The sequence below is a fragment of the Megalobrama amblycephala genome, linkage group LG2, assembly GCF_018812025.1.
Source record: "Megalobrama amblycephala isolate DHTTF-2021 linkage group LG2, ASM1881202v1, whole genome shotgun sequence".
NCBI lineage: Eukaryota > Metazoa > Chordata > Actinopteri > Cypriniformes > Xenocyprididae > Megalobrama > Megalobrama amblycephala.
The window spans coordinates 27,828,662-27,854,648 of NC_063045.1; the positions used below are offsets into that span (position 1 = coordinate 27,828,662).

General features: G+C 34.3%; 1 protein-coding gene across 2 annotated transcripts; it reads left to right on the forward strand.

The window, feature by feature from the left end:
• rnf13 (ring finger protein 13) lies at positions 1-25,646 on the forward strand. Of its 2 annotated transcripts, XM_048169171.1 has the most exons (10): positions 1-192; positions 1,405-1,541; positions 1,639-1,719; positions 6,667-6,792; positions 10,220-10,307; positions 11,415-11,505; positions 12,664-12,769; positions 12,864-12,957; positions 21,787-21,867; positions 25,131-25,646. In XM_048169171.1, the coding sequence occupies exons 2-10, from the start codon at positions 1,428-1,430 to the stop codon at positions 25,481-25,483; spliced, it is 1,134 nt and encodes a 377-aa protein (XP_048025128.1). In that variant the 5' UTR covers positions 1-192; positions 1,405-1,427; the 3' UTR covers positions 25,484-25,646. The 2 variants fall into 2 exon arrangements, with proteins under 2 accessions (XP_048025128.1, XP_048025137.1); XM_048169180.1 differs by lacking the exons at positions 1-192; positions 1,405-1,541; positions 1,639-1,719 and adding an exon at positions 6,311-6,463.
• The last annotated feature ends 341 nt before the right edge of the window (positions 25,647-25,987 follow it).

Below are 25,987 nucleotides of genomic sequence, written 5' to 3' on the forward strand. Positions count from 1 at the left end.
GCTAGAGGGCGCTGTGTGGCGTTCAGCAGGAGAGCGCGTGAGCGAGTGTGTTTGGATCACTGTTGACATTCTGGCCTGCCAACAACCATATGAGCGCGTACGAAGCAGTTTGAAGCCTATAATTTCACTCAGCTGTAATGTCATTGGGGCTACATTATATACCAGGACCAAAGCACGCAATCTAATGTAATGGTAAGTCGCTGATTTATCCTGTAGTTTTTTTAATCTTTCTCTTTGCTGATAGAGGCACAGTAACGTCGTTTGAATGATTGTTAACTGTTATCTTTTATCATTTTCCCCTTTTGCGTGTCAGTGTGAACATCAGGATGTTTTATAATGGCATTTTGACGTGCAGACTTTGGTAATGTAATGTAGATTCAAAGCAAATCGTTAAGCTAAAGTGTGTTAGCCAGCGTGCTAATACAATCACAAACCAATGTGATTTGCGACATTACAAGTCAGTTCGAGCCAGTTTGAGTTACAATTATGCAGATGTCAGTTAAACGGAATTGTTCTCTATGTATATGTAATCTTTTTAAGTTTTTTTATATTATTATTTTTCTGCAGCCCGATGTTTGTACAATATGCTAAGGCACTAAAAAGGAAGTTATGTCACGTGAGTAAATTAGATAATTTAAAACTATAAAAAGGATAAACATTTCTATGGAACGGCACTATAAAAAGGTTTAAGGTTAAATTAAGTTTTGTAAAACTGTTGTTTCTTCAAAATTATGTTTATAAACAGTAGTCAAAAACTGTGCAATGACTTGTATTTTTGTATGCAATTAATACTAAATATTAAAGGTACTAAATAAAAAAGAACAGTTATAGATTACGTTTAAGCTGTTTTGCCCCGCCCCTTTGATGGCCAACAAATTTTTAAGTTTTTTACCCGTAATTTTTGTATTATTTAACTGTATTAAAATTGTAGTTTTATTTTTACTTTATCATTAGTTTTAACACAGTTCAGTACAGTTCAAATTGCTACTATTGCTATGGGTTACGAGTACGTGGGCGTGGTCTACTAAATATTGTCGTGGCTTACCTGTTTACAACAAACTGTATTGCAAAAATATATATTTATATATTTTTTTGGTACTTCGTTGTAGTTCAGACTTGAATCCACACCATTGTTGAGTAAGAAACTTTCTCGATTATTTTTATTATTATTTTTTTTTTTTTTGCAAACAGCAAGCGAATTGCAAGTGTTTCATTATATTATAAGAATTAATTCACCAGTGCACAATTTTTCAGAGGGCACTTCAAAGTGTACAATATACTGGATTTGTTACATCTGCTTCCTTTGAACGGACAAACAGGGTTGAATTGGCCCTCAGAAACAGGAAATGGTTTTGAAGGGGACTTCCTGTTGATGTGTAATGTATCAGTTCTTTGTATTTGCAGGTGTAATTGAAACAGATCTTAAGATGCTGCTCTCTTTGGGGATGCTGATGCTCTCTGCCACACAGATTTACACCATATTCACGGTTCAGATATTTGCCTTCCTCAATCTTCTGCCCGTGGAGGCTGATATATCAGCTGTAAGTTTCTGACACGCATACTGCAGCAGTAAATTGATATGCAACATTTAAACACATGGTTGTCAGACAATAATTTATGGCTGCGTTTGTTTTTCAGTATTCATTCGACAATAAAACAGAGAACTTTGATGACCTACCTGCTCGATTTGGCTACAGGCTGCCCAGTGAAGGACTGAAGGTGAGTTCGCTATATGATATTGGTGATCACTGATTATCATAATCTTACGGTTATGATCTGCTGTTATGTTGCTGCAGCTTGATTAAATTCTTCACTGTTGAATTTTAGAATTCACTGTTAAAGTCTGTGAAGTGTATGGTTTATTAAAAATCCTAAGGTAAAATATTGACTGTTGTGCCTGATGTAGGCATCTTTTGATTATTACATAATTACCTGCTTGTGATTATTATATCAACTGCAGTTAAATTTGTTGTCATCCAAATAAGGAAGTTTAAATTAAAGGGTTAGTTAACCCAAAAATGAAATATCTGTCATTAGTTACTCACCCTCATTAGGAAACAAACCCTTAAGACCTGCGTTCATATTCAGAAGACAAATTAAGATATTTTGATGAAATCCGTGAGCTTTCTGTCCCTCCATTGACAGCAATGCAACTAACTCACTTTCAAGGTTCAGAAAAGACATTGTTAAAATAGTCCATGTGACTACAGTGGTTTATTCTTATTTTATGAAGCGACGAAAATACTTTTTGTGCATAAAACCCCCCCCCCAAAAATAATGACTTGATTCAACAATTTCTTTTTTTTTTTTTTTGACGCTGTTCACGTAAGCATCATCATGATATTTTTTGTTTTGCATACAAAAGTATTTTCGTTGCTTCATCAAATTACGGTTGAGCCACTGTAGTCACATGGACTATTTAAAGAAGTCTTTACCTTTCTGGGCCTTGGTGCGTTGTTGCATATGGAGGGACAGAAAGCTCTTGAATTTCATCAAAAATATCTTAATTTGTGTTCTGAAGACGAACAAAGGTCTTACAGGTTTGGAACGACATGAGGGTCAACATAAGTAATTAATGACAGAAATTTTGTTTTTGGGTGAACTAACCTTTTAAATATAGAAATGCACGTTATGTCTGTTTTTTTTTTTCTTTCTTTTTTCTTTATTTGCATACTATTCAGTAAGTCACAGTAAGTGACATTGACATTTGTAATGCAACTTTATTCATCAAGAAACCTGAAGAAAGTGTAAGCAGCACAACAGTTTTCAACATTGATAACAACAATAAATGTTTCTTGAGCAGCAAATCATCATATTAGAATGATTTCTGAAGGATCATGTGACACTGAAGACTGGAGTAATGATGCTGAAAATTCAGCTTTGCATCACTGGAATAAATTACATTTTACAATATATTCACATAGAAAACAGTTCTTTTAAATTGTAATAATATTTCATAGTATTTACAGTATTTTGATCAAATAAACGCTTTTTAAGCACAATAAAAACTGACACCAAAATTTTAAATGTTAGCATATGTAAAATTTGTGCAATATTTTTTTTTTTACAAGTACTGAGTGTGTTTCATCAGGTGTATGTGTATTAAGTTTACACTATAAGTGATCATGACAGCTCTAGCCAGATGTGCATTTGAGGAGAATTTATGCAAACGTCAGGTGTTCCAGATTGGTTACCAGCATCCCTGACGGTGGAAAAAGGGGCTAGCATTTAAAAATAGATCTTTTGACCTGACCCCCTAGACTTCGGAGTTGGCGATTGAGTCAAGTTTAGTGAGTCTGGTAGCGGCACTGACCCTGTTCCATGTGATGAGTGGAGATGATTGACCCAGAACTGCTGCACTCATGCTCCATGGCGCCGCTAATGTGAAACCTTACTCTCATCTGCAGAGCTGATGACCTCAAAGTGGAAAAGTCATTAGAGAAGATGTGCATACCCTCTTATTTCCAAAATTTGTTGCCAAATGACTAGTTGACTGGTCGATCTTAAGGAAATACTATAATAAGACACCAGACACAGATGAGACACATTTTAAAGTTATCCTATTATGCTTTTTTGAATATTAACTTTGATTTAGTGTGTAATATACACTACCGGTCAAAAGTTTTTGAACAGTAGGATTTTTAAAAAAAATGTTTTTAAAAGAAGTCTCTTCTGCTCACCAGGGCTTCATTTATTTGATCCAAAATACAGCAAAAACAGTAATATTGTGAAATATTTTTACAATTTAAAATAACTGTTTTCTTTTTTAACATATTTTAAAATGCAATTTATTTCTGTGTTGGCAAAGCTGAATTTTCAGCATCATTACTCCAGTCTTCAGTGTCACATGATCTTCAGAAATCATTCTAATATGCCAATTTACTGCTTAAGAAACATTTATTATTATTATCAATGTTGAAAACTGTTGTGTACAATTTCTGCCCATGGAGATTTTTTTTTTTTGTTATACTAAATATAGAAGGAAGGAAAATGTAACTTTCATTTTTTTTTTTTTTTTAAATGTATGTTGCTTTACTTCGTTAACAAAATTTTGCAAAGCATCAGTAAATGTGATTTATGCTACTGTGATATTAAGTATGATATTATAAATAATTGTTCCCAAAATTATTGAGTCAGCTTTGTCATTTAACTACTTGTCTGCTCACATTTTCACTAAGGTTCTGTTCCTGATTCACTGATTTGAACCACACCAAACCCCATGACATGTTGGTGAAAACTGTCAAAAATCACATTACTTCACATCTGTGTCACTTCTCCATTTCAGTTAGGCTTTCAGTGTTATTTCCCCCATCTCATCTCTGTCAACTCAAACCAACAACCAACTCATACGTTCATATTTTTTCTAAGCAACAGAGTTGACCTTTGTCCAGTTCAGCTGAACACACTGTAATATACTTATCGTCATCTATTTTTGCTAAATATTGTGTTGGGAGTTAATCCCTGCTGGAAAATCCATCTTAATCTGGTCTCCGTTTTGGAACATGGTAGTCGATCTAATCTAGTCATGAGCTGGTAAATCATCTTGGACCAGCAACAAACCTGCGGCATTATGTCACCAAAGTGTAAACTTAAAGGACCGCAAGGGCTGAGGGCAACATTTGGAACAGGAAGCAGTATTAGACCACTTCCTGAAGCACAGGGTCTGTGGTTACGTTTGCTTTCTTTTTTTGAAAACTTGATTCGCTCTGAATAATAACCCAGCCTCTTAAAATAGTGGTTCCTTGTTCGAGATCAGCAGGTTTACGGGACCGAACCCATTTTTTTTAGCCCACTTTTCTGAAGTGGTGGGTATTGCATATTATTAAATAATTTAAATGTACCTGAATTTAAATAAAATATAAATAAAACTTAAATGAGAAATGTTCTAAAACTGAAATAAATTAAAGCTAAATAGAAATATATAAAAAGTAATCAAAATGACTATAGCATAACAAAATTAATAATTCATACCATGCTTTTTAGAAATAGCTGATAATTATTTAAAATAATTAATTGAATTATTTAATTAATATTTAATATAATTATTAATAATAACATAATTATCTATTGGCTGAAAACAGTAAAAGGCTGATATTAAAATGATGTACTATTTTGTCTGAGTAAAATTAAAATGTTAATTTAAAATTAAAATTGAAACTCTAAAATCAAATGTTTTAAATAATTGATTATAATTAGTTATAATTATAACAATTGTTATGGCTAATTATTAATATTCCATATAATAATTTATTCACATTCAGTGTACATTAGATTTTTATTGACATTTGGAGGGGGAAAATCAGATGTTTTAAACAAGTGAATTTAGACATTACAGCATTATAATGTAAAGTTAAAGCATGATTCATCTTTTATTATGTAATATAATGTTTTAATTCATATTTTTGTAATATAATTATTTATTAATAACAATTGTTAATGGTGGATTATTCAAACTATTTTCATACTATTTAGTCTAAAAAATAAGTACCTTTTTTTTACTTTATTTAACATAATTCATTTAATTAATATTTATTTAATTATAAAAATGTCATAGCAGATTATTCAAATTCCATACAATTTTGTCTAATTAAGTTAAAAATAAAACATTAAAATCAAATGTTTTTAGACAAGTTTAAACATCACAAAAATATAATCATGTAATGCAATTATTTTTTATATAATTTATTTTATTAATACTTATTTAATATAATCATTTAATAATAACAGTTATGTTATGGCTAATTATTAAAATTAAATACTATATTGTCTAAATAAATCATTAAAAGTGATTTTAAGCATCACAAGTTACAACAATAAAAATGGAACATGAAAAATAAGTATTACTTCTTAATATAATCATTTAATAATAATAATGTTATGGCTGAGTATTAAAGTTCCATATTGTTTTGTCTAAACAAACAAACAAAAAAACATTAAAATGTTTTAAGTGAATTGAGGCATCACAAAATTATAATGTGCATTATAAAAAATGGATATTCAATTTTGAGATTATTAAGTTATTATTTGTATTTTTACACAAATAAGACATTTTTCTGTTAGATGACAACAGAGACAGTGTACAAGTAAAAATTAAGAAAGTTACATATAAGAAAATGTAATATCAGCTGATAACTGTTATATTGTGCATTCTTAATGCTTTTGCCATTGACTTGAATGGTGTCCTTTCATGTGATTTGGACTGTCTTGTGTTTTCTTCTCATTTGGAGTGTTTTTGTGGCCTACTTTGTCTCATCCTCAGTCATGTGCTGGCCTCGTGCCTGGATGTTTTCATGGCCCAATAATCCATTCTTCAAAAACAGGAAGTGTATCTCATAGTGTAGCGACACTGGGCATTTCTTCATTTTTCTAACAGTTGCATCTTGATGATTCTGGATAATGCGGACAAGAACCTAAGTCTCGTAATGTGTCTCAAAATCAAAGTGTCTAAATTATGTGCATAGAGGTAAAGATAAGATTTTTATTATTTGAGTTGTCCATCTTTCTTTGGACTTTTCCCTCCAAACTCTTATTGATGTATCTTTCTTTCAGCAGATGGTGCTGTTGGGATTCTTTAGTGCTAGTTGACTGGAACAACAACCGATTGAATGAAATCTTGAGCTGGTTCTTTGCTGATTGTTTGTAACGTCATCGGTTTAATGTCCATAGGGCTTCCTGATCGGTGCCCATCCTGAGAATGCCTGTGTGCCGATCGATCCTCCACCGCTGAGGGACAACCTCACCAGCGCCTTCATCGTGCTGATCAAGCGCTTCGACTGTAACTTTGACATCAAGGTAGGTTTGACCGCAGTATCACAGACCTGAAGTCGGAAGTTGCCCCATCATTTGCTAAATTGTGTGTGTTGTGGAAATGGTTAATTCCACAGAATTTCCCTCATAGTTCTCACAGAAAAGTTGAGAAACGTTCACAGTTAACTTCCTTCACAATACTTGACACTGTGCCAGAACATGAAATCATCCACTTGTTCAAACAGGTCATTTCATGGTTTTCTTTACCATGGGAAAAAAAATCTTGGTTACACTTAATTTTAAGGTTTACTTGTTACAGTGTAATTATACATTTAAGTACTGAGTAATATTAATTAACTACATGTACTTACTATAGGATTAGGAATAGGGTTTGTATAATAAAATAAAATAAATAGAAATATTCTTAAAAACTAACTAAAATGACAAACAACATGACAAAATGACTAAAACCTAAAATAAAAATAAAAATATAAAACTAACAGCTAATTCAAAATGCTCATTAATATGGTAGCACTTTACAATAAAGTTCTATTAGTTAACATTAGCTAATTCATTAGCTAACAAAATTAGCAATACATTTGTTACAATATTTATTTATCTTTTTCAGTGCTAACCCTAACAGTTCATTGGTAGTTCATGTCAACTCAGGACTTTTAAATAATATTAATACAACTTTTGATTCTAATAATGTTTTAGTAAATAGTGCAATTAACATTAACCAAGATTAATAAATGCTTTAGAAGCCCAGTGAGTGAGCGTTATAGAGTCCCACTATGTAAAAGCAACCGTTACAAAAAATAATTTATACCTGTATCTATTAATATTTTAAATAGTAAGATGTAGTAATGGTTATGAATTTTTTAATGTTTTTTTTTTTTTTATAAATGTAGTTGTTGTTGTTATAAGTATGTTGTATGTTGTGTACTACTGCAGCTTTGAGTCCAAGACAAATTTCCTGAAAAGAACAATTAAGTATAACTCTAACTCTAAGCACTTTTCATTGTTAGTTCATGTTAAGTAATGAATTAACTAATGTTAACAAATGGAACCTCATTGTAAAGTATTACCATATTTATTAATTTCATATTTTAATGAAAATATATATATATATATATATATATATATATATATATATATATATATATATATATATATATATACACAAAACGAGATAACTCCGTTTTTAACATTTTTGTCAAAACATGTTTATTATTATGTTATCATGTTATTATTTTGTTTTATGGTGCTACTTAGCTGTATTTTTTAAGTTATGAAGGTTTAAATCAAAACAAACCAACTGCAGTTGAATTGATATTAATTGGAATGCACAACCAAAAAACTAGATTTTTGAAAAATTTAAAAAACGTTATCTCGTTTTGCAACGAAACTCTTCATATATATATATATATATATATATATATATATATATATATATATACACACACATATATATACATTTATGTTTATATAAATTACATATGTATATATAAATATATTTATATAAACAATAACAATAATAATAATAATAATAATAATTTTCATTATTACTAATATTATTATTATTATTATTAAGTCGTACAGATTAAAGGTATATTTTTATTTTATGATGACATACTCTGGGCTCTCTGTTGATTTGTCCCATCATGCTTTGCTCAGGTAGGAGAAGTGTGTGTGTGTGTGTGAGTCACTCACATCTGATTCCTCATCAAAGGTGTTTGCGGTCAGTTTCTCTGTCCAGCAAGCTGAACCATTTGTAGGACTCTAAGGACTATTGTCATCATCAGAGTTGGCCTGGAGAACTTGCAGATGCAGGTGGTGCTACCCCCCAAAAACATAAAGATGTGTATGAATTAATAATTCATACTATTTATTATATTTGTACACTCAAATCTATTCAAAATGTAAGGAAACTGTGTTATTGATTCGTAATGGTTACAACACATGACATTTTTCACAAATCTTTTTGTTGTAAATTGTATGAAAATATTTCAAAACCATCTGAAAGCAACATGAATACAAATTTTATATTTATATTATCAATTCTAATGTGACATTGTGATCATCACTTGACACAATGTGTCAGTTATAAATGTAAACAAACCTGAATAAGATTGAGAGCTAGATTTTATATCTTTTTTTAAACTATAAATAAAAAAATCTTTTAAACATATATATTTTTTCATAATTCATAAATTATATTTTTATATAAATTAAAATATTTTACATTTTATGTTTATTTTATTTATACAGTTACACATTTATTTTTTTAGTTAAATGCATATATATATATATATATATATATATATATATATATATATATATATATATATATATATATATATATAAAATACATTTTTTAAAAGGATTTAAAAAAGCCTTTTATCAATTATAGTTTTTTTTTTTTATAAATTATGAAATAACTTTTTTTAATTTATAATTTGTATTAAAAATGTCCTAGCACTGCTACTAAAAATACAAAAAAAGGGTAACAAAGAAACGCATCTGTCCAAGTACGCAAATGCGCTCCTAAATGCAAAATCAGCCCCCGCTCTATAAGACGTGCTTCAGTGCGCACATGTTTCATGCTGTTGGCAAATAATATGCAAAGACTTCAAGAGGTTTGCCTACAGTTTCTGTTCACCTGCAGGACTTTGGACGACTTCCAAGCATATTGCCTGTCGCACTTAGTTAAAAATATTTTTCCTATACCACTATAAACTGTTTGGCAAAGTTAATCATCTACAGCGCTGTGGAATTTGTGAATCTTTTTTAAGGTGCATAGAGACGTATGTATGGTGGTAAAAGAAAAAAGCATACACGTTTGACATGTCTTTTGCCAATTTTTCTAATTCAGTTCATTAAAATTATTTATGTTCATTCGATGCTCCTGATATTATATCTGTGACCTTCACGTGACATGAGTGTGATAGATTTTTATTTTCATGGAATGTCTTGAATGCTCTTATCTCTGTCTGCGCAAACATGCACTAATCACTAATCCAGCACTGCGAGAATCTGAATCTGAACAGAGACTCGCTTTGCATATTTATAAATTCAATAATACTTCACTGGAATATATTTTCGAAAAGATTTAGGTAATAATATTGGTTGGTTGCATTTAAAAGTGACAATCTGACCGTGTAATTCTCAGTTCTGCCATGAGTGGCCGCTGTTGCTCAGTGAACTGTGGTGAGGCTCACAAAACCTGAAATGCAGGCTGTTCAAATGAATCGTACCAAAAACAAGACAAGAAAACTCTCAAGCAGAGCTGAAATGTATCTGACAAATGCCCTAAGTTTGTTAATCTCTACTGCACTAATGTCTTCTCTGATCATCAAGTTTACTGAACCAAACCAAGCCATGCACGTGTCACACAAGAGCTGTGTGTGCGTATGACGCCTGGTGCTTGTCTGAACACAACGCTTCTGTCTCTATCCTCGTCCTTCTTCAGGTCCTCCATGCGCAGAAGGCAGGCTACAAGGCAGCGATTGTCCACAATGTGGACTCTGATGACTTAATCAGCATGGGATCCAATGATCGTAAGTTCCTGCACACGAATGCATAAAACATGCAGCGGAGACACCAGCTCATGTGTTCTGCTGTGGGACAATGCTGTGATTCACAAACCTCAGCCTGGGTGCTGCTAATAATCTGTATTTATGAATTCTGATCAAGTCGTGATGCTTGGACGAAGCCATGAAGGCCAAACTGGAGGAACCAACCCTCAGCGTTCTTAATGAATAGTTCACCTTCATCATTTACTCACCATACTGTTGTACCAATACAACTTTGGACCCCATTGACTTTCATTATATCAACAGCTGAAACATTCTGCAAAACATCTCATTTTAAATATATGTAAATTAGTGTATTCAAAAATATTGATATTTACATATGTATCTATACTGAAATATCTGAAACAATTCCAATACTCCTTTTCTGCAGTATCGATACGCTGGTACCAGCTGTGTGTTCTTGCTCTCTCTTCTCTTAGATGGCATATTGACACACAACCACCTTCTCTCATTCACTTTTATGATGATAGGCAAACATTTGGGTGTTAGGTCCTGAATTTCGGCATGGGGTTGCGGGTATTGTGCATAATTTTACTTATTCTTACAGGTTTTGCACTCACACCACTGATCTATATAAGTGGCACGCACATAAAGCCGCCTCTCAAACAGCTCGCAAGTACCAAATTTAGTTCTTTTTCATGGCTTATTGTGCTTAAATGGTCAAATACACACAAAATTATGTCAAAATGCCTGTCTTGCTGAATATTCAGGTAAATACAGTCAGTTTTGTAATGCAAATAATTGATAAACAAAACGCATATTGTGTTTCAGTAAAGTGAATCTGTGCATAAGCTCTTAAAGTGACAGCAGCCTAATAAACCTGCTGCTGTCTGTAATGTTAATCAAAAAATAAAAGACAAAGAAAGTCACTCTTTGCTCTTGATTGATAAGTTATAACTTTAATAAGTTTTAATCTTAATAAAATTTTTACAATGAAGACTATTATTAAAATTTTAAAACACTCATAATAATAATTTCACACGGGTTTGTTTAAAGAATCAAACTGTATCAGAATAAAATCTGGTCAAGTTTACTGTTCTAATGTACATTTGTATTTCATGTTTTTTGCAGTGGATATTCTGAAGCAGATAGACATTCCATCAGTGTTTATTGGTGAAGAAGCGGCCAACTCTCTCAAAGAGGATTACATCTATGAGAAAGGGTGATGGCTTAGATTTCAGTACTGAATACTTCACTGTTCTGATGGTTACTTAACAGAAACATATGCTGCAGTGGCATATCATATGACATGATAAAAAGTCTGCTGCTTACACAAAGTCTGGAAATATAAAATATTCCCAAACAAAAATTGACATCTGAAAACAATTAATAGGTTGATATATATATATATATATATATATATATATATATATATATATATATATATATATATATATATATATATATATATATATATATATAAAAAATTATTTATATAATTATTAGGGCTGCCCCCGACTAAAGATTTTTCTAGTCGACTATTAGTCATTCATTTAAGCCATTAGTCAACTAATTGCACGTTTATATTAATTTAATTACTTAAATATATACTGAGGAGAATACTAAACCATAATAAACGTTATATACATAATATACATATATATAGGCATAATATAGCCTGTTCTGCACTCAAGTGCACACAAAGCTTGCCGCAAAGCTTGCCATCGGCAAAAGTAATGAGTATGAATGTCGGGGAAAAAGAGGAAGAGCAAGGAGACATTTTAATTATTTATTTACAAACTAGTGTTTTCTGAATCAGTGTTGGCTGCAAAGATGAAGTTGACGATGCTGCCTCACCATCTCCGCAGTATAGTGAACGCGCCTATAGAGAGAAATGCACCTTTCATATGGATTACATAAGCAGAGAGTATTTCTTTTCATTTTTAACTGCTTTGATTAAAAGTAGACATTTCAAGTTTTATAGCACGCATTTATCTCGGATAATGTTAGAGAGAGTGGCCAGGTAAAATTGCTACTAACATGTTTAAAATGATGAGCCATATTTGAGGTTGATGGATGATGGGCAAACATTTGGATTTCCTGCCCGACATACTCTAATTACCACAAGGACAAAACAATCTGCCCTTCACAATCTGTCCCTCATGGACTGCGTTGCTTCACAACAAGGTTTTTTTTTCTGTGATTAACCTACTAATAAAAGTTTGGTCTCATCCTCTTCTAGTCGACTAACAATTAGTCTGCTATTAGGGGGCAGCCCTTATATATACTGTATATATATCTCAACAGGATCAACTTCTTGTTTATATACCCTGTTGTTTAAAAGCAGTATCGCACTCACAGTATTGCTTTGTGTTTTCAGTGGTCATGTGATTCTCATGCCAGACTTCAGTTTGCCTCTGGAATATTACCTGATCCCATTCCTCATCATCGTTGGAATCTGCCTCATCCTTATTGTAGTTTTCATGGTGAGTTACGGTTGTGTGTAATAAAGAAATATAGGTGAGAAAACAGGTGAATATATTAGTTTTGACTGACATATTTACATACTTTTAATCTCAGATCACAAAGTTCGTACAGGACAGACATAGAGCCAGGAGAAGTCGCTTACGCAAGGACCAGCTGAAGAAACTCCCTATTCACAAGTTTAAGAAAGGTAAGACATGTCTTAAATGGAATCAGACACTGAGAATATATTGTGGTTCAGTGTTCAGATACATAAAATGTGTCATACAAAAGGTTTACTTATGTGCACCACCATTACTAAGATTTTTCTAGTTTTATTCAGCAAGGACACATTAAATTAATCAAAAGTGACAGTAAAGACATTTATGTTAGAAAATATTTCTATTTCAAATAAAGCTGTTTTTTAGCTTTCTATTCATCAAAGGATCCTGAAACAAATCATGGTTTCCCCAAAAATATGAAGCAGCACAACTGTTTTCAACATTCATAACAATCAGAATGATTTCTGAAGGATCATATGACACTGAAGACTGAGTAACGATGCTGAAAGTTCAGCTTTGATTACAGGAATAAATTACATGTTACAATATACAGTACAGTCCAAAAGTTTGGAACCACTAAGATTTTTAATGTTTTTAAAAGAAGTTTCGTCTGCTCACCAAGGCTACATTTATTTAATTAAAAATACAGTAAAAAACAGTAATATTGTGAAATATTATTACAATTTAAAATAACTGTTTTCTATTTGAATATATTTCACAAAGTAATTTATTCCTGTGATGGCAAAGCTGAATTTTCAGCATCATTACTCCAGTCTTCAGTGTCACATGATCCTTCAGAAATCATTCTAATATGCTGATCTGCTGCTCAAGAAACATTTAATGTGTACAATTGTACAAAATATTTGTGTACAATATTTTTTTTTCAGGATTATTTGATGAATAGAAAGTTCAAAAGAACAGTGTTTATCTGAAATCTAATCTTTTGTAACATTATAAATGTCTTTACTGCCACTTTTGATTGATTTAATACATCCTTGCTGAATAAAAGTATTCATTTCTTTAATTTCTTTTCAAAAAAATAAAAATAAAAATTCGTACTGACCCCAAACTTTTGAACGGTAGTGTATAATGCTACAGAAGCTTTGTATTTCAGATAAATACTGTTCATTTTAACTTTCTATTCATCAAGGAATCCTGAAAAAAAAAAAAAATTACACAACTGTTTTCAACATTGAAAATAATCATAAATGTTTATTGAGCAGCAAATCAGCATATTAGAATGATTTCTGAAGGATCATGTGACACTGAAGACTGGAGTAACGATGCTGAAAATTCAGCTTTGCATCACAGGAATAAATTACTTTGTCAAATATATTTAAATAGTACAAAGTTATTTTAAATTGTAATAATATTTCACAATATTACTGTTTTTTACTGTATTTTTAATTAAATAAATGTAGCCTTGGTGAGCAGACGAAACTTCTTTTAAAAACATTAAAAATCTTAGTGGTTCCAAACTTTTGGACTGTACTGTATTCACGTAGAAAAGAGTTATTTTATATGGAAATAATATTTCACAGTATTACTGGAGAGGCTTTAATCATTCTGGAATCTGATTTAAACTTAACTGAAAAGATTTAGGATGTTTGATTCATGTCGGTAAATCAGTTCTTTTAAACTATCCATTTTAAATGAATTTAGCTGCAATTAATTTATAGTTCCTCTCTGGAAATATAGAAAAATTCACTTTCAAACCATTTCAAAGCAAATACATACATTCAAAAATAAATATTATTTTAAAACCTATTTAAGATTATTTTTAAAAATCTACTTTTGTTGTAAACCATTAACATTTTCTGATCTTAAATGTCAAAAATCCCATTCATTTAAAATGGCTGTCTGGTTGGTATACTTAGGATATATACAGTATCTCACAAAAGTGAGTACACCCCTCACATTTCTGCAACCATTTTATTATATGTTCTCAAGGGACATTACTATAGAAATGAAAATTGGATATACTTTAGAGTAGACAATGTGCAGCTTGTATAGCGGAACAGATGTACTGTCCTCTGAAAATAACTCAATATACAGACATTATTGTCAAAATAACAAAAGTGAGTACACCCTAAGTGAACATGTCAAAACTGTGCCCCAAGTGTCAGTATTTTGTGTGAGCACCATTGTTATTTAGTACTGCCTTAATCCTCCTGGACATGGAATTCACCAGAGCTGCACAGGTTGTTGCTGGGATTCTCTTCCACTTCTCCATAATGACATCACGGAGCTGCTGGATGTTAAGACACATGGCGCTTCTCCACCTTCCGCTTGAGGATGCCCCACAGGTGCTCAATAGGGTTCAGGTCTGAAGACATACTTGGCCACTCCATCACCTTCACCTTCAGCTTCCTCAGCAAGGCAGTTGTCATCTTGGCGGTGTGTTTGGGGTCATTCTCATACCGTTCAGCCCAGTTTCTGAAGGGAGGGCATCATGTTCTGCTTCAGAATGTCACAGTACATGTTGGAATCCTTGTTTCCCTCAATGAAGTGCAGCTCCCCAGTACCAGCAGCAATCATGCAGCCCCAGACTATGATGCTACCACCACCATGTTTAACTGTAGGCAAGACACAATTTTCTTGGTACTTCTCACCAGGGCATCGCCACACATGCTGGACACCATCTGAGCCAAACAAGTTTATCCTAGTATCATCAGACCACAGGACATGGTTCCAGTAATTCATGCTCTTGGACAGGTTGTCTTCAACAAACTGTTTGCGGACATTCTTGTGAGCCAGCTTCAGAACAGGCTTCCTTCTGGGACGACTGCCATGCAAACAGACTTATTGCAGTGTGCGGCATATGGTCTGAGCACTGACAAGCTGACCTTCTGCTTCTGCAACCTCTAAAGCAATGCTGGTAGCACTCATGCATTTGTTTTTCTCAACTTCTTTGATTCAGCTTCTTTGGCCTGTTCCGAGTGGAACCCGTCTTGGAAAACCTCTCTATGACCCCGGCCACTGTGCTGTAACTCAGTTTCATGGTGTTACCGATCTTCTTATAGCCTAGGCCATCTTTGTGGAGAGCAACAATTCTAACTCTCAAATCCTCAGAGAGTTCTTTGCCATGAGGTGCCATGTTGAACATCCAGTGATCAGTATGAAAGAATTGTACTCAAAGCACCAAATTTTAACTGCTCTAATACAAGATCCACACATTTGTATGGTCCTGTCAAGCAGACAAAAACATGAACATGATGAACAGGACATGTGGCTTTGCATGGTGAAACTACATACAACTGTTATCACTTAGGGTGTACTCAATTTTGTTGCCAGCTGTTTTGACAATGGCTGTATGTTGTTATTTTCAGAGAACAGTAAATCTATACTGCCATACAAGCAGCACATTGACTACTCTAAAATATATATTTAAGTTTCATTTATATAGCATTCTAAAATATATCCAAGTTTAATTTATATAGTAGTGTCCCTCGAGAAGATATACTAAAATGGTTGCTGAAATGTGAGGGGTGTACTCACTTTTGTGAGATACTGTACTCTGAGTGAAATAGTCTAGACTATTGCTATCAAATTTACTGTCAAAGTGAAACGGTCAGCCTCTTTATTTTGATGTTGCTGGGCTGTCAACATTCTGCATTTTCCATGCAGGATGGACAGCCTGGCATTGTGGACATGTGACAAATGTGGGTGAAATGTGGAATTCCCCTCCCGCGCTGGAGCTCTCAGTGTTTCCACCTCCTCATAGTGAATCATTAAGCCATTTTACAACCAAATCAACACCGTGACAATTAACCATTCACTGTGTGCCTGCATGAATGAGCATCCTGTTCAGCTTGGTCATAATGTGAGCATTACAAATGCATTCAATTGTACAAGTGAAATGTTGGCACATTCTGTAGCTGTTCCTCTCGAAGCAGGTGTCAGGCGTCACTTTCACTGATTGGTGTTGAGAATAAGGAAACTGTTTGGTTAGGCTTTAGGTTACAGCCACCTGTGTTCATGTATCCTCTTTCAGATGAAAGGTGTGCGAGATTTCGTGATGCCAGTGGGCCATCACCAGCAGAAAGTGTCCGATATGTCTTTTACGCATCAGATATTCAGAGCAAATGAGTCATCAGTGTGAAGGTCATTTGAAATTGTTTCCATCTCATCTATTTACCAGATGTCATGTGGATAATTTATCTACCACATTATAAGTAAATGCTAACAGGACGCATTCTTAAAATTTGGTTTAAAAAAAAAGGCTTATGCAAAATATATGGATATGAGTGAGCCAGCTTGTCTAAAACAAAGATGTTTAAACTACAACTTTTTTTTCTTTTTAAATCTAATTGCGAGTGTAAGGAGGCGGAGCCATTGCTGTTCAAAAGCTTCCTACAGCCTACAAATAATTATAACAATAACTATATTAGCATCCACACCAACACATGACATTCTGTACGCTGCAGTTTTGTTGTCTGCCGCTTTAAATGCTCAAGCTCTTTAAAGTCTCCTACACTGTTTACGTTGTACACACAGTGCAGTGCTTCTGGGTTCTACGTCAGAACACTATTTGTAGACAGTATGGGTCAACGCTGTTTGCATGAGCACCGTGATGCATGCGTGTGATGCTGACGCAGGAGCTGGCCAATAATGAGCCGATGAAGAGAATAAATTGTTGGATTGTTAAGTCGTTATTTTTGTTTTGTTTTTGCGCACAAAAAGTATTCTCATCGCTTCATAACATTAAGGTTGAACCACTGTAGTCACATGGACTATTTTAACAACGTCTTTACAACCTTTCTGGGCCTTGAAAGTTGCAATGATAGTTGCTGGTGGTTCAGAAACCTCTCTGATTTCATCAAAAATATCTTAATTTTTGTTCCGAAGATGAACGAAGGTCTTAAGGGTTTGGAATGACATGAGGGTGAGTAATTAATGACAGAAATTTCATTTTTGGGGGAACTAACCCTTTAAGGTACAATAGCGTCACCTACTATGTTGGAGTGTCAACCAGATTATTTACTATATTACTGCATTTAAAGTAGGGCTGTCAATAGATTAAATTTTTTAATCGCGTTTAAACGCACACTTATTGTGAAATTAAGCACCCACCGTTTAACATGTTCATTCTGTCATTATTTGCTTTATCGAGTAAAGTAAACCATCAGATTGAAGGGTGATTCTCACAAAACTTATTAAATTTAGGTGTCTTTCCTAAAAAAGGACACTTGGAGACTCCCAAAGGACACCTAATAACCAAATTATACAAAGAGTCCATACAATTCTTAAATTTATGCACACCAAAACACCCATGAAAAAAAAAAAAACAGAACAAATCTTTTCAGAAATCACAGTGTACCGTATATGTACAGTGCAACAGAAAAGAGCTTGTTTACAGTGTAGACAAGTCAAGTTGCAATAGCAAAAAGGACCACATTTGTACATCAATATAACCGTCTCATGCGTGCTTACTGTATGACTCGTGTACATCAACGCATTCATCTTTACATAGATTGCAGTCCTCATCAATCAAAACTTTACTAGCAAGACACTGGTTTACTTTATCCAGCCGAGAAATGCAGTTTGGGTATCATCTGGACATACAGCGGTGTGATGTTTTGCCATTCCGTTCAGTTTGTATTTAACACGGCATGATGTGTGAGGGCTCGCGATCTTCAGAAACAATGACGGAGCTCGTGTTTTAAAGGGTTAGTTTACCCAAAAATGAAAATTCTTTCATTCATTTAGATGAAAAGCCATTTGTTTGAATACTGGCACAACTTACTCCGAAGCATGTATATGATGAGTATTTTGTCATGGGTACATGACAAAAAAATCCCTTCAGTTTGCTAGATTAACCCACTGACATATCTTACCCCATATCATTATCAACACATGCAGTTCTGTTTCAACATTACTAAGCCTTTCTGATTCCTCTCACACAGATAAAGCACAGCAAACGTGTATGTTTTACCCTCATTTCCACCTTCCTCTCTTTGCCGTTCATGGCATCTCTGCTGACTCATTGGTTTTCTTCATCCGTCTGCTGTGCTGATTCATCTGTTCTGCTGCCCGCTGCAGTCTGCCTCAATGACCGAGTGAGCTGTGGGTTGGGTGGGTTTTTCCTGTCATATGACAGTGCAGCTGGACCACAGACTCAACAAACAGCTGCTGTCATGGCCGTTACTGCAGGCACCGGAAAACACAAACTCTCACCAGCTTTCTGCAGTGCTGCAGGCTGGTGCAGTGCATGCAGATAAAGACGGCTCAGGGATTTCAGACCTTGAGAATTAAACCATTATCTGTAGCTATGTCTTACAGTTTCTAACTATGTAACGGAGAGAGCAAGCATTTCAATATATTGCACAAAATTTATACAGGGTGTCTGCAGGGTTTTTAAAATCAAATTTAAGATCTTTTTTAAGACCTGCACAAATAAAATTATTGGCACGGTAGAGCAATGTTCATGGTAACATCCTAAACCGTAAATGGGCAAATACTTAAGGGTCAATAACTGGATCATTATTGCAGTGATTATTATGTTTCTAGCATGTTATATGTTTGGCAACAGTTCTTCTAACCCTAATTGGTGGAGTGTGTAGCTTTTCATTTCTTAAACAACCATGTTGGAAGATGTATCATGGCCATATTCCAGGATGACCAGACCTTAAATTCATTGAAAGTCTTTGGGATGTGCTGGAGTAGACTTTACAGAGTGCTCACCTTTTGCATTGTCGATACAAGATCTTGATCAAAAATTGTTGCACCTCTTGATGGAAGTAGCATCAAAACATTTATTTACATCAAGAGGTGCCTCAGTTTTTGGTTTTGGTTAATGTTCTATTGCCAAAAAATCAGTGCAAATAAACCACAACTACTGGATACGTCAAACAAATTTGCAAATGCAAAAAATGTATGAATCCCTAGTGTACTTTAGAGTAATTTGCGTGTAAAATTGACAACTCTCTGAAAACTCTCCTCCAGATTCACAAAAGCTTCGTAAACATCAGATGTGATAGTTAAACTTGTATGTTAATGAATTCCAGTCATTCATAAATAGGGCGCTCATGCACGCTTATTCACAATTAGCATAATCTTCTGGACTTCCTTCTCAATTTTGGCTCCAGAATATTGCATAAATGTACAAGAGACTATTAGGTTATATGCCTAAAAATAAATATTCAATTAACGTGTCCACCAAAGCGTTTTTAGCCAGCTGAAAAAACAGCCAGCTGGCGGCGCTTGAGAGTGCTTTGGAGGCATAACGTTTTTTCATCTGAGACACATTGATTTGGAATATCCATGCTCTAACGTATTACTAGTACCTTATTTTGAAGAATATTACTGAATATAAAAATACAGTACTCAACAATATTAACTTCTCCATTGTTGTTCAGTCGTTGTACAAGTAGGATGGTTGGTTGGTTGGTGTAGTATTTGTCCCGCCCCTCCTCCACTGTGATTGGATGGATGGGTAAAAAGTGATGAGCACTGCATTTTACCTAAAGTTGAGCAGCTACAAAATAATAGCCATCAGTTTGCCTAAGAACACAGAACGTTTGAATATTTTATGGACAATTTACACGTGGTAGGGAATAGGTGTAAATTTCTTTTGTACCAACTAACAATTTGAAAATACGAACATTTTCATGAATTCAAAAATTTACATCTGAACGACTTTATGAATGATTTACACAAATCGTTCTGCTTGTGTTTCATGAATGAGGCCCAATGTTGGTTAATTTTCTATTGCCAAAAAGTCAGAGGCAGTATATCATGAATATTGGATGTTACCCAGCAGTTAGAACATGATAATGGTAAACTGTTATGAAATGGCCTTTGAACATTGTACTGGGTAATCTAGTAGAAGGTTTCTCCTAAACCATAAACATCATCAGTTCCGAACAAATGAAGAATTTGTCCTGCAAGGTCATTCACTTCACAAAGTGTTTCAGTTGTAACGGTGGATTTGTACTATCCAAACCTGTTCCTACAGACCAGCCTGCAGTCACTGTGAACTATGTGAACAACAAAACCCCAAAGCATTGAGCACAAATAAAGTCACTGACATCCTAGTGACAAATATAAGCTTGTCCATATACGGTCACAGGCAGCCATGGTAGTTTGTGAGACGGCAAGAAAATGTGTTCGTTTACTGCTTATATAAACACCGACCATCAGCAGAGTGGCTCCTTCATTGGTGGAAAAAAATCTGAAAAAAGGCAGAGGAATTTACAGGGAGGGCAGGACAAATTCCTGGACTTATTGAGACTGGAATGTTTTCCTTGATCCAGGACACCCAGAATCTAAAAGGAAATGCTGCAATCACAAGTGTGCAGATCAGAATCCCATTTAGTGAAAATAGTGATGTGAAATTATGTATAATGTTAATGCAATTGTTTTTATTAACTACGGCTGTTAAAAATAAGCTGTCTGTTTTTAATTGTCAGCAACATGTTTGTCTCGCAAGCAGGTGTAAGTGCGAAAATAAGTGTAAATACTTGCGATACTGACATATCAGAAAGATTGATCCTCAAAATATTGATCCCGAATGTTTTAACTAGTAATTCTCTTGCTTATTGTGAAAATTAATGTGCAAAATATGAACTCTCATTCAAACAGAGAGAGCTGATATTGACAGAGATAAAATATTACTATATACAACACAATATATTAAAGGTACAGCAAAATGTGACACTTGTAAGTTTGTGAAGATTGTTTCAAATTAAAAAGCCTATAGAATGTTAAAATTATAACTTTCAAATATACTGCAATGTTGACTGGCGATAATGACACATTTCATCACTAGAAATTGAGAAAAAAAAAGAAATGCCATTGATCAAATATTTAAAGTATATGTCTTTGCTGTTTCTAAATTAATTTGGAAATTCAATGTTAAAATGTATTGCAGTATGAAAATAGCACAAATGTTATGTTCTGTGCGATTGTGACTTATTATAGAGCAATGTGATTTATTAATTAATAGCTACAGTTAGCTATTTCTTAATGTCTCCTAGGTGATTCCTATGATGTTTGTGCCATTTGTTTGGATGAGTATGAAGAAGGAGACAAGCTTCGGGTCCTGCCGTGCTCACATGGTGAGTTTGTCTCATTCTTCTGCTTGATCAGCAAATAATACAGTTTGGTAAGGAATTTACAGCCTAATATTAAAGAAATGTTCTGGATTCAATACAAGCTCTATTAACAGTGTCTGTTGTTATCAACTAAATTATTACACAGAAAATGTTGCAACCACATGACAAAAATAAAATTAATTAAATAAGGCATTGTAAAAACAGTTAAAGTCAGTTTTATATATATATATATATATATATATATATATATATATATATATATATATATATATATATATAATTAAATTAAATTACATTAAAGGGATAATTCACCCAAAAATGTCGTTCTATACCTGCAAGACCTTCATTTATCTTCGCAACACAAATTAAGATATTTTTGATGAAATCCGATGGCTCAGTGAGGTTCTACCTTAATAATATAAAGTGCTGAATATTTTTTGTACGCCAAAAAAACCAACAAAATAACGACTTTTCAACAATATCTAGTGATGGGTGATTTCAAAACACTGCTTCGAATCTTTTGTTTCGAATCACCGGTTAGGATCGTGTGTCAAACTGCTGAAATCATGAAATCATGTGACTTTGGCGCTCCAAACCGCTGATTTGAAACAAAAGTGTAAATTAACTTGCTGGCAATAGAGGCCTCACTGAGCCATCGGATTTTATCAAAAATATCTTAATTTGTGTTCCGAAGATGAACGAAGGTCTTACGGTTGTAGAACGACATGAGGGTGAGTAATAAATGACATTTTCATTTTTGGGTGAACTAACCCTTTAATCTATACCATATATCTATTATATTACTGTAGATATAAAGATTACTTTAATTAAAATTAGTGCAATTTCTTTGATAGGTATTAATAAATTTAAAATAAATACATTAAATAAATTAAGGTGTGGTAAAGTTTCCAAGTCAGTTTTAATGTGATATTCAATAAAATGGGTCATTTACTCACCCTGGTGTTGTTCTAACGCCATATGCCCCTCTTTCTTTTATGGACCACAAAAGGAGAATTGTTGTTGTTTTTTTGTTTTTTTTTTTAAAGTCCCACTCACACTCATCCATATAATAGCTGTGAATAGCCATATAGAATAGGATGATCCCATGCGACACGTGTCATATTTTCCAAATGTTCTGGGGGTTTACCGAATTTTATGCATTATTTAATGAAATTCTTGACCTTGGCTGTTGGTCTTCTGTGCTTGATTGCACATTCATGAGACTATTAGTGCCACAGTTCACTCCGTCTCGCCCAGAAAAACACAAGAAATCAAGATTAACAAAAGCCTGACATGAAATACAAAACCTACAAGTCTCAGTGTATTCTGATGAATCTTGCCGTATCTGAGCTTTATAATGGCAGTGAACAGGACCAACGAGTATGAAGCTGAAGAAAGTACATCCATCCATCATAAACGTACTCCACACGGCTCTTAGGGGTCAACTTACTATTCATCTATTCCATATACAACTTGCGCTTATGCTTTTTCCACAAGTTGAATATGGAAGGCGGAAGCTAGATATTTTTACTTCATAACTTGTTAAATATGGTTATATTTCTTACACAAACGCATCCCTTCACTTCAGAAGGCCTTTATTAACCCCCCCGGAGCCGTGTGGAGTATGTTTATAATGGATGGATGCACTTTCTTGAGCCTCATACCCGTTGGTCCCGTTCACTGTCATTTTAAAGCTCAGATGCGTCAGGATATTTATTAATCTCTCCGATTGTGTTCATCAGAAAGAATAAAGTCATATACACCTAGGATGGCTTGAGAGTGAGTAAAGCTTTGGGGTAATTTTCAACTTATCCTTTTAATCTTGAAATCTCACAACACCAAAGGCCAAGGTCTGTATTTTCGATCAATAAATACATTAAATTCCTATTTGTTTTTCACTAAACTAGGGATGTCCCGATCACGTTTTTTTGCCCTCGAGTCCGAGTCCGAGTCATTTGATTTTGAGTATCTACCGATACCGAGTCCCGATCCGATAGCCTACTTCTATAATACATGAAAAAAAACAGATCCAGGAACAGTGCTTTTCAGGTTTTTCAGGAATCTAACAATCGTTTTCACGTACAGAAAATGGATAAAGTAATCAAATTATAAAATATCACTGCATATTATCTTTACTGTATAAAATAAATAAAGACATATACTGTTACACATGCGCTGTCTTTCTCGACTAATATACGTTCACTTAAGACATAACCGACTATGTTTGCTAGGATACTCGCTAAGACGGGCATGTTGACATAATTTTTGTATGAATTTGTCCGCTGAAGCGCAAGACTTGAAAGAGAACTCAGTATTTGCGCGCTGACTGAAATAAGCGTGTGCGCGCTTCGGATGAGCGCACACAAATCTTCTCACAGCGCGTGCAAGTTCTCTTTCGCGTCTTGTTCTTGAAGGTTTAAATCAGCAAGGCTTAAATGAGTTAGTTTAAACACAGACAGCAACGTGTGCTGTTCAGGTCTCACCTGTATCAACACCCGGGTGATGACGGCGTAAATGACTGGACATTTAGAGCAGACGGCACTCGCAGTTAACAGTTTACAAAGAGTGACTGTTTTGTCCACGCTTTCTGATTATCGTTGTTGTAACGTTTTGCGCATCCATCGACTGAAACATACATTATTTGAACTCTGTCTGTTTTCCACGTTGCTATTTTAAACAAACCATATTAACCAATAGATGCGTCGTCATTCGAGATGGACCGCGGTGCAAGTGCGTACCTAACCGTAAGTGGAGAACCGTAGGGTTCGATTTTTTACTGAAAACCGTTGCACCCCTAATACATATATCCGAGTCCTGATCGGGAGGTAACGTCCGATTCCGATCGAGTCTGAAACCACGTGATCGGGCCCGATTTCCGATCACGTGATCGGATCTGGACATCCCTACACCTAAACCCTATCGTAAACCCTCAGAACACTTGGAATATACGAGCGTTGCATCAGACCATTTTGCATCTTTTTTTTTAAAAAAAGCTTGACGCTGGTCACACAATATATGAACAAGCATGAGCGGGACATTTTTTTTTTCCTTTTGTGGTCCATAAAAGAAAGGACATATGGCATTAAAACACCAGGGTGAGTGAATGATAACTTTTTCATTTTAGGGTGAACTATCCCTTTATGATAGTTTTTAATGAAAATTAGTTCAATTTCTAAATTAGTTACTAATAAATTAAAAGGATTATCATCTAATAGATCACCTTTGTCAGGATCTGTCGCACTAATTCTATCTGCACCAATTATCAGCCTATCACTGCAAGTGTGTTGACCCATGGCTGACCAAAACCAAGAAGACCTGTCCGGTGTGCAAGCAGAAAGTTGTGCCGTCTGATGGCGACTCAGATTCTGAGTCCGATTCTGGTGACAGCGGCGGCGAGGAGAACGATGTTTCGGAAAACACGCCCCTGCTGCGATCTCTGGCCTCTACTAGCGCCCATTCCTTTGGCACCATGTCCGGCTCGCCGTCCCAGCATGAAGTGGAGTCATCGGACTATGACGAGCACACTGACACTACCGATAGCGAGGAAGAGGTCACCGTGGAAACTGTTGTTGTACAGCTGCAGCAGGGGTGTCCGGACGACATGGAGGCCAATGCCTAAATGTCAGCCAACGATAACTCAGACTCTTAAGAAATTCCAATACATTTCACGATCACTTAAAATGTATCGTTTGAAATCTGTTTAACATACACCGTGTGCAGCGATACTATACAGCAACATATATATATATATATATATATATATATATATATATATATATATATATATATATATATATATATATATATATATATATATATATATAAAAAATGTATATCACGATTTCCCCCAAAAGATGCTGCGAAATTTATTACTCACATTTTTGCCAACCTCCACAGATGAACGTCACCTCTGGGAATGTAATTTGTGCTTGCTGACAAAATGCCAAACTCATCTCAGACGTGAATCCGATCGCAAACAACTGCATGTTTTATACGACACAATGAGACTTTATTATTGACACGTCAACAAAACGTACCAACCATCAGAGTTTTAGTTTGATCATTAACAGTGGAACCATTCTAAATATCAGTCACTCGGAAGTGATCTTGGAAGTGTAGTTAG

Coding starts and splice junctions, on each gene's coding strand:
- rnf13 (XM_048169171.1), top strand. CDS start 1,428: ATGCTGCTCTCTTTGGGGATGCTGATGCTCTCTGCCACACAGATTTAC. Junction 1,542..1,638: donor TGGAGGCTGATATATCAGCT/GTAAGTTTCTGA, acceptor TTTGTTTTTCAG/TATTCATTCGACAATAAAAC. Junction 11,506..12,663: donor GATTACATCTATGAGAAAGG/GTGATGGCTTAG, acceptor TTGTGTTTTCAG/TGGTCATGTGATTCTCATGC.